The sequence below is a fragment of the Arvicanthis niloticus genome, chromosome 17 (genome assembly GCF_011762505.2).
Source record: "Arvicanthis niloticus isolate mArvNil1 chromosome 17, mArvNil1.pat.X, whole genome shotgun sequence".
NCBI classification, from domain to species: domain Eukaryota; kingdom Metazoa; phylum Chordata; class Mammalia; order Rodentia; family Muridae; genus Arvicanthis; species Arvicanthis niloticus.
Window position 1 is genome coordinate 29,167,743 of NC_047674.1, and position 9,577 is coordinate 29,177,319.

At 43.6% G+C, this 9,577-nt stretch overlaps 1 protein-coding gene across 1 annotated transcript in view; it reads left to right on the forward strand.

Annotated features, from left to right (window-relative positions):
* Positions 1-7,941, forward strand: part of Lonrf2 (LON peptidase N-terminal domain and ring finger 2) — a 40,768-nt gene extending 32,827 nt beyond the window's left edge. Inside the window, exons 11-12 of the mRNA XM_034521468.2 lie at positions 27-176; positions 2,646-7,941. Coding sequence (XP_034377359.1) covers positions 27-176; positions 2,646-2,840 — 345 coding nt within the window. The 3' untranslated portion in view covers positions 2,841-7,941. The remainder of the gene's footprint in view (positions 1-26; positions 177-2,645) is intronic.
* Positions 7,942-9,577: the final 1,636 nt, after the last annotated feature.

Genomic DNA, 9,577 nt, shown 5'->3' on the forward strand with positions numbered 1-9,577 from the left:
AATGCCCGTCTCTTTTCTCTGGCCAGGTGGAAGGTGCAGAGTTTGAAGAACTTACCGCCCTCCACGAGTCTGTTTACCAGCAGTCTGTTTCCTGGTTTGCCTCGCTCCAGGATCACATGAAGAAACAAATTCTAAGCCATTTTGGGTCAATGCCAGAAAGGGAACCAGAGCCACAGGTAGGCTTTCCTTCCTTCTCCCATGATGTGGCTACTTCCCGCAGTCATGTGACAGAGAATTCCACAGTGCTGTACTCCATCATGAGGATGAGCTAACGCATGTAATCCCTGCCCAAAGGAGACCTCGTACGGCAGCCTGTGTCTTGTGCAGCACAATAAATAGGTGTTTTCTAGCCATGTATAAAGATCAGAACATAACTCAGAACACATCAGAACAGGGATGGTGCTACCTGCAGTGGGCTGGGGCCAACTGCATCAGTGAACAATCAAGGCACTCATTTGTAGACATGACCAATCTGAATTAGGCAATCCCTCAACTAAGACTCCTACAGATGAGAGTAGGTCCTGTCATTGTGACAAGTAGAGCTAACCAGGACAGTTGCTACTTTGCATTTCACTTGAAAAACAATCAGTAAATAAATGTTAGCTTTGGATCAGGACAGGATTTCCAGCATTTTCTGAAATGGCCCTAAACACCCTATATTTATATGAAAGTGGCATTCTCAACATTGATAGTTATATAAATTCAGAATATCATTTGGTTCTGAAAAACATTGAAGATGTTGTGTGTCCTGCAGTATCCCATACTCAAGATTTATTCTCTTATGTAAAAAAATAAAGCATCACATCTATCTAGTGTTGTATTTACTTTAATCTTTAGTAAATGATACAATTATACGTATATAAAACACTTGTTTAAGAATCCATGTATTCGCTGGGCGGTGGTGGCGCATGCCTTTAATCCCAGCACTTGGGAGGCAGAGGCAGGCGGATTTCTGAGTTCGAGGCCAGCCTGGTCTACAGAGTGAGTTCCAGGACAGCCAGGGCTACACAGAGAAACCCTGTCTCGAAAAACCAAAAAAAAAAAAAAAAAAAAAAAAAAAAAATTCTTAGTTTAAAAAGTCACGAATGTAAGATGTTTAGGAGCCCTGCTTTAGACTTGAAAATCACATCCAAATCCTCTCCCTCTTTACCACTCTCTTTTGCCACTGTGCTGTACCTCAGATTCAAAAGGATGATAAGACCAATCAACTAAATTAATCTCTAATTGGTGGGTGGACTGCTTCCTGTCACTGCTGCAACACATTGCCACTAACACGATGGCTTTGGCAATACTGGTATATTATCTTACAGTGGTACTGTTAGAAGCTCAGCAGGCAGGTGTCTCATGTGACATAGCAATGACCATCGCCCTCTGCTGGTTATAGGAGAGACTCAGCTCCTGGATTGTCCACCTCTGAGGATGCTGGCCTTCCTTGGCATTGTTTATCCCACAGTGTTCCAGTTCTAGCCTTTCTTCTATGTCACATCTTCCACTGGCCACAGCCCCAGGACCATGTGGCTACATTGGTCCACTAGGATAACATCCATGTTGTAATAACATGTTCACATCTTCAGAGTCCCCAATTACTACATATAGCAGCATAGTCACAAGACTAAGGAATTAGACCCTGAGATCCTTGGATACCATTATTCTGCCAATTAGAAGGATTTTAATTAGTGAGGTAGAACTAAGCATGCTATTTTCCTTATCCTGTGGGATAAGGGAAGAGGAGAGTTTGAGTTCTGTCATATTTCTTCAGTAGCTGGGTTACAGGTAACCTCTGAAGGGCAGCCCAGGATCATTTTGGCAATGACTTGAGATGCCCCTTTGAGCTTTGGCTAATGAGTTGTTTCTGACCTCCAGTGAAATTACCTAACTTGTTAAAGCCACAGAATCCATTCTTCCTAGCTCCTGGTTGGCACCTCTTTAAAAGGACTAGAGGAGAATCCAAACCTTGTAAGCAAGCAGGCTTGGTTACCTTCATTCCAGAACGAGGAAGAACAGAAACAGGTTGAGAATCGCTGTTTGCTTACAGCTCGATCCAGAATGCTTGTTTGATTATGTGAAATAAAGGCAAACATGTATCCACATCGCACCCAAACTACACTCACATACATTATCTGTACATGTATGAATTCACAATAGTTATCATATACTGTATTGTGTGCATATGTGTGCTATACATACTTTGCCACATTGGCTGTAGGATCGACTTCCTTGTGGCATTCAAACTCATTCAGGTATTTTTGACCGTGATAACATTACACTTTAGCTAACTCACTTAGAACTTAAAACACAATAGCATACATTGTTACCTGTCAGGAAAATGTATCATCTTTCTTTCTGGTGGATATATACATGGTTACCTGGAGACTTGGGAGAGCAGAAGCAGCTAATTCATAGAGCTCCCCTGAGGAAAGAGATTCTCTTGACAAGTTCTTACTTTGTGTCCTTGCCTTGTACATTAAAATGTGTGACTCATATTCAACAGGAACTCTGCATTTTGAGGGCATAATGAATTGTGACCTAGCCCTACAACAGAAGGTGGGATTCTTGCCCATATTTGTTGGTTAAGCAAAAGCCTGAATTAGAGAATGGCCTGTGTTGTAGACATTAATTTATTTCTCCCCTTGTGTCTTTCACAGAGCAATTCTAGTGGCCCTGCCTGGTCCTGGTGGATTCTGGCTGTGTTGCCCTTGGAACGAAAAGCTCAGCTGGCCATTCTGGGCATGGCCTCTTTGAAAGAGCGTCTTCTTGCCATTCGACGAATATTAGTCATCATTACACGTAAGCTGAATAGTCGCCAAGAGATGGCTAACAACACACAGAGAGATAATTGATTTTCCTCTAGGTTAAGGTTGCCAGAAGCCCCTGTGTTTTTGAGTTCCAGATACTGACAAATACTCATCCTCTTTGGCGTACTTTGTAAAACCTTGTCAATGTGGTGGTAAGTGGGACATTTGCCAAATACTGATTTTCTCACACATAAGAACTCTACCTGCTGGACTTGGACACTGTGCAAGATTCGCCTGAAGATCAAGTGGAAGGTACAGGTGAGAAGTCCTTGAAAATCTCTTCAAAGCAGATGCTTCAAGACTATGGCTCACTAACAGCATGGGACACTCACATGGTTGACATGTGACTCCAGTGTCAAAGGTGGTTACCTTCTTAGCCAATGTCTTGACATGATAGGTGGAAAATGTGCGTGCCAGTGGCTAGTGAGTGGGAACAGACCTATTAGGATATAAGCAAGCCAAAACTTGACTTGGGTTCTGTGTGTCATTGTGAACTTGTTTGCAAAATTAATGAACTGAATCGCTATCCAGTCCTTACCGGAAAAATAGTAATTACCGGGCAGAGCCGTGTTTGTGTTTGTGTCCTGCTGTAACCCTGGGTGTTGTAAATTGCATGTTGTAACTAAATGAATGTAAAACTACAAGAAGATGTATCTTACATATAGAAAAGTCTGAGGATTGTCAGTATTTTGAAAGTGTATATTCACAAACACTCCAGAAGGGTAGTCAGAAATGAGTTAGAGCTGCGTGTCCATTGGGATGTCAAACACAGCCAGACGCATTCTAAACAAAGCTCTATCTTCATTCAACTGGGAATTTACTATCAGATAATGATAGGTGTAACTCCCGACCTCCAGTGCATGTTGGGAATATATATCACCGGGAATAACCCAGACATTCCTGCCACCTGAGCAGCTGGTGCAGACAGCCTGCTGCTTAGTCTGTAAGATGAGCATCCAGACTGACAAGACCCTGCTGAGCAAATCTCAGCGGTACATTCTGCTTTCTCCATTCAAGGTGTGTGGGTTTAATTTAAATGTATATTGTATGATACAAAATGGTGATGGCTTATCCACCCATCAGGCATTTTATGAGAAAGCCGTATGATAACAGTGATGTTGATTTTATTGCTCTTTTCAGTAACTGAAACTCAGCTTCGCCATGGGACTTAGAACACCCATCTCATTTACCATGAATCTTTGATGTCACCCTTAAAAGGGGCTAAAAGCCCTTTCGAGCAGGCCATTCCACACGTTAAGAGTTCAACTCTACTTGGCATTTATGACATTGTCTGACCACTTAAAACTATGACTCTTGGGGCAGAAATCCTTTACTAGGATCTGCGCATGACAAACGAGTTTTGATTTATTCTTTCTTTTTCGTGGAAAAAAAGGTAGGAATTGGTATTGTTACAGTTTCTGTTTGAAAGTGTCTATCCAATGTGACCATAGTTTCTCCAGGACTCTTCTGGGAGTTCAGTGTCTGTGCTGAGTTAGTGTTGGGAAGGTTTTGTTTCTCCCTGCTGTTGTGTTAGCTCTTATAACTTACTGAGTTCAGAACTATTATGCTGGTCTTCCTGGTTCTGGCCACCTCTTTATTCCTCTCATCCTCAATGTTCTTATGTGAAAGCCCCCACGACAATAATGCAAAAGGGAACAACAGAAGTTTTGGGGATTCAGTGCCAAAGAGAGTGTGGCATGATTGTCACATGCTCTGTTACACATTGCACTGTACAATAGCAGACCAGTACTCACTGGGTGCTTTTAGTGGAGTCTGGTTATTGGACGATTTCAGTAGCACAAAAGTTAAAGTGCCACCATTGCCCCCAACCAAGGTGGGGTCATTCTCTCTGAACTGTACCTGGGTGTCGGATTTATAAAGGACAGTGAACAACAAATGCCTTTGAGAGAGATTACTGTTCCAGACAAACAAGAGGCTCATTGCTTAGGGTTTGTCAGAGGCAGTCAAGTCAGGCTGGGTGTGGAGGAGATTCTCAAGTTCTGTTGTACGGGCTTCAGTCTTAACAGTGACGGATTGTAATAGCATCAGGCAGCAGCAGAGACCTGCACTACCCACCAAGCCCTTTTCTTGATGGGGATCATACTAGATGTGTGAAACCCTGTTTCCAGAATTACAGACAATTCCAAAGCCCTTGTGCTAGCTGAGTGGCTGTGTAAAGAGCCTCCCAATTCATTGTCATCCCTATAACAAACTGGAGCAAGCTCTTTGGCCTGAGCCAACTAAGAATTTAGAGTTCCTCTCTCCATGCCTCCCAATGGGTTGTAGCAACTCCTTCTGAACAAGAGGTATGCACTCCAGGAAGAAAGAAACTCTTAAGTCAGCAGACCAGGTTAGCAGACCCCTGCTGGGCTTAAGTGGTAACATCTCCACCCTTCCCAACAGTGATTATGAGTAACAAGATTTAGAACATTTTGGTAGTTTGTACAGAGATTAAAAGGAGACAAAGAATTTCCAAAGATGCTGTGTTTGACTGAAATGCAGTAGACAGGGTTTCCACAGACTGTAGAGCATACGAGGAAAGCCCATTCCCTAAACCTGATGCAGAAGAGGCCTGTACCAGTTTGATAGTAACCTCTGTGGCTGCTCCTGCTTCTAATGAGGACATCCCTTAACTACCTATCAAGGCCAAGTGCACAGTGCACAGTGGTCCTCTGCTCTCTACTCACTGCCTAAAATCTTCTGTTTCCTGATGGTTATGCCCAGTGTGATTTGGAAATAGAATAGTTGGGGGTGATTACCAGGTCAGCTTCATCTGGCCCAAAGCTGCTCAACCCTGCTGTCAAGGCCAAGGTTCACAGTGAGTTCCTACAAGAGCAGGATGTTAAAGGACTTGAACCTGCCATATCCCATGAAATCCAAAAGGATGCTTATCTTTTATAGGCCAGAGAAAACTCGAATAGTTTTTCATTCTCTCGGGTGAGACAGTAATTCCTTCAGCCATCACACTGCCCCTCATTGGGGGTTGTTTTGTTTCTTTTTTTTTTTTTTCCATCAGAACTTATTGGCGTTCTGTAAATCACTCAGTGGTAAACTGAGTCATTCTCAGACCCCCTCTTCAGGGGCAGAGCATAGCAACAGAGCAGCTGCACACTGGAGTCACAGAGCAGCCAGGCCCCATTGCAGAGCCTGAGAAAACAAGACACAGCTGGAGTAGACCTGTGCCTTGGTCCAGGTCTGCTGGTGGCTTTTCCAAGTACCGGCAAAGGGTGATGATTTTCTCTCTGTGTGGATGCTTAAATGAGAAATGCATCCCCCACTCCAGATTCTAGTATTTGAACACTTGACCTGCACTTTGTGCCAGTATTTGACTGATATTACAGAGCCTTTAGGAGGTGCAGCCTTAACTAGTGATTGATGTGGGAGTCCCAGCCCATTGTGGTGGGGCCCTTCCTGGGCTGATGGTCCTTCGTTCTATAAGAAAGCAGCCAGTTAGCAGCACCCTTCCCTAGCATGTATAACAGCTCCTGCTTTCAGCTTCCGACTCTGCTTGAGTTCCTTTGATGATAAACAGTGTAAGCCAAATAACCCTTTCCTCCCCACCTCGCTTTTGGTCGTGGTGTTTGATCAAGGCAGTATGAAACTGAGACTCAGCCTCGTATATTTTCCTCCTGTTTACTCAAGAACTAAAACTTGTGCTTGAAAATCTCATAGAGCCCCATTAATGTTGATCATTTTTTCATGTGGGCTGCATGTAGGGAGAAAACATTCTGGTGCAAAGAAAAGAGGATGATGGCCAGTTGGCATAAAGGGGGAAGGTGTCTGCGTGCGCCTGCAACAAAGGCAGACACCCATGCAGAGGCAGAGACTCCCTCAGTCTGTGCACTTTCACCTGTGGCTTACTTATCACCTTTGGTTTAAATAAGAACAGGAAAGCTGGGCAGTGGCACTCATCTTTAATCCCAGCACTTGAGAGGCAGAGGCAGTCAGGTCACCATGAGTTTGAGGTCAGTATAGTCTACAGAGTGAGTACTGGGACAGCCAGGGCTGTTACACAGAGAGAGCCTGTCTCAAAAACAAAACAAAACAAACATCAACAAAAACCAGAAAAGTCAGTCTGGCTTGTGACTGATGCTGCCATTGTAGCTGAGAAAATGTAGGCTTGAGTCCTCTGAAGGAACTACTGCCAAGCTCAGCCTTCTGTTTCTAACTTGGCTACTGATTCAGGACCAAGGCCATTTACAAGTAAAGCACTCGATAGATACCCTTTCAGTCTCTGCAAGAAATAGCCTTGATTCATTTCTACTTCAGAATGCTTCACCTGTGCTTGCGTGAGTCTGTGGTCCTTCTTTGTCTACAAGCTGTGTAATGGATTAGCCAGTTCAGGGGACAAGTTTAAAGGGCATTTGGTGATTTCTCCAGTCCTTGTAGACCTCCCCTTGTAGAGGTTTTGATGAAATGATAATCTTGGAATCTTTTTCGTTTCTGTCATCCACACTCAGGTGTGGTCAGGTTACAGAGTGTCAGAATGTGAAGCTTACAGCTTGGTATCTTGAGTCTTTGCTTTTGTCTGCTTCTGCTGGGGTCTCCATTGTGGACAACACTGTTTTAGCAATAGAGCTTCCACCCTGTAAAGCTTTTTCCTGGACCAGCTCTCCTTCTATACGGCTTATACCAGGACACACTAGTGTCCACTGAGCTTTGGGAAAAGTGGCTAATAGGTAGGTTGCAAAGCTGCATATTCCTGCCTCATTCACTTAGGATACTTACTACCTGATGTTAGCAACTGATTTAGTACCTGTGAAATGATTGTTACCAGTTGAGCATATTGTTACAAGTTGTGAATATTTTTCTTTATTTAGAGCAGGTTTGAACAAGTTAAGTCTCTATCAATTAAGATTATGTTTCTTGCCTCTTTAGAGGTCAGTAGTGGTATGGAATATTCACCCAGCTTCGCTTTCCTTTCCTACTTAAGATGTCTGCAAAGATGCAAGTAGCAACATTTGGCATTGTTGTTTCTTACAAGACTGGTTTTTAAGTGTTGCAAATGTTTACTTCATTGTATTCTTTCCCTGTCCATTTCTGCTCATTGAACTTGTGTATCTAATATGTGATATTTGGACTAGATAAAACGTACAGTGTTGTAAATGTTTTCAAATAAATAATCGCTCCCAGATAACAAGGTAAATGACTAGTTATGTGGTCAAGTCAACGTGTAAGATGTTAAATTAGCTGTGTGTGGGGGGGGGGGGTCTAATGAATTGCCACAGATTTTGGCTGAAAATGCTAAAACAATCTAACTCCACAATCCTAGAAGTTGGAAGTTGAAGGTCCAGGGAATGGCACAGCCAGGCTTCCTGTGAACCTCAGGAAGACTTTCTCTTGCATCTTCTAGCTGCCCTTCATGATTGTTGGCTCTTAGGTGAAGGTCTCAAATCTGTTCATTAGCATACAGCCTTCTGCTGTCTGTGTGTGTTCTCAATGGACTTCTTTGAAGACATCATTTACTTGATTACACCTAAAAACAGTATTTTCACATAAGGCCACTGTGGTGTGTGTGTGTGTGTGTGTGTGTGTGTGTGTGTGTGTGTGTGTGTGTGTGTGTGTGTGTGTTGTAAACTTGACACAAGGTAGAGTCATCTGAGAAGATGGACCCTCATTTACGAAAATGCTTACATCAGAATGCCCTTTGAGTAATCAAATTGATGATTCTGCTTGCATCAGGGAATTAGGCAAGGTGGGAGTCCAGTTTCTGTCAGATGCAGCTACAGCTTTAGCTGAGCTCACATGGCTTGGCACTAACTGGGCCTTCCACAGCATCCTATATGCATCTGAGGTGGTTAGATCTCTATGCTGTCACTGAGATCAATCACCAAATTCGAGCTTTCTAAGAAATGCAGTAGCTTAGGTGAGGTAGCCCTATAAAGGGTCCATGACAGCTAAAGCCATTTGCAAACAAGAACTCCCAGTAGCCAGGACAAATACTTTACCATCTGAGGTGGTCTGGACCCTCCATCACACATGCCTTCTTAAGGCAAAGCTGGTACCTAGAAAGGTGATAACACTGGCTAAGATGCTGGATGGAATTCACACCAAATACCTCAGAATCACTGCATGAAGTATCCATGAAGCCACAGCCTTTCAGGATGAGCCAGGTCCTGACAGACCCACCAAGTCATAATAGCAGGAATAGCAAGAGTCCATCTGAGGACGAAGGAGGAACATCCACAGTTGTACACGGGCAGGACCAGCTGGCCTAGCCACCATAGGAACAGGTGATGTGGGCCTTCTTGGGCCAGTACCACTTCACACCCATGCTATACTAGGGATTGCATAAGGCCAGACAACAAGAGGAAAAATGGCCAAGCTTAGTTCTTATTCAGTAGGTTTTGGTGTGGGTATGTGGTCTAAATGATGGCAGCACCATACAGCCTTGATTAAGGAGCATCTTAAAAGAATTGTGCAGGGCAAGCATCATAGCGGGCAGACTTGAAAGCAGTGTACCTGCTTGTCCACTTTGTAGAGGAAGGAAAGCAAGCCAAATCAGATGCAGATGGATCCACAGACAACACCAAACAGTTTGTCTGGTGTTAGGAGCTTGGAAGAACAAGGCTTCAAAGGTTTGAGCTGATGCAAAGGCATGTCATGATATATGAAGGCAATAGACAGAGAATAATGGCTGTCATATTTCATGTTAGGTTCCCTAGAGGCCATCTGCCATAGAAGATGTGCCTCATGACCTAATAGACAGGATGACTCAGCCAGCCTATGTCATTGCCCCAGTGCCAGCCCAATAGTGGGAGAGGTGGAGGCTGTGAATGAGT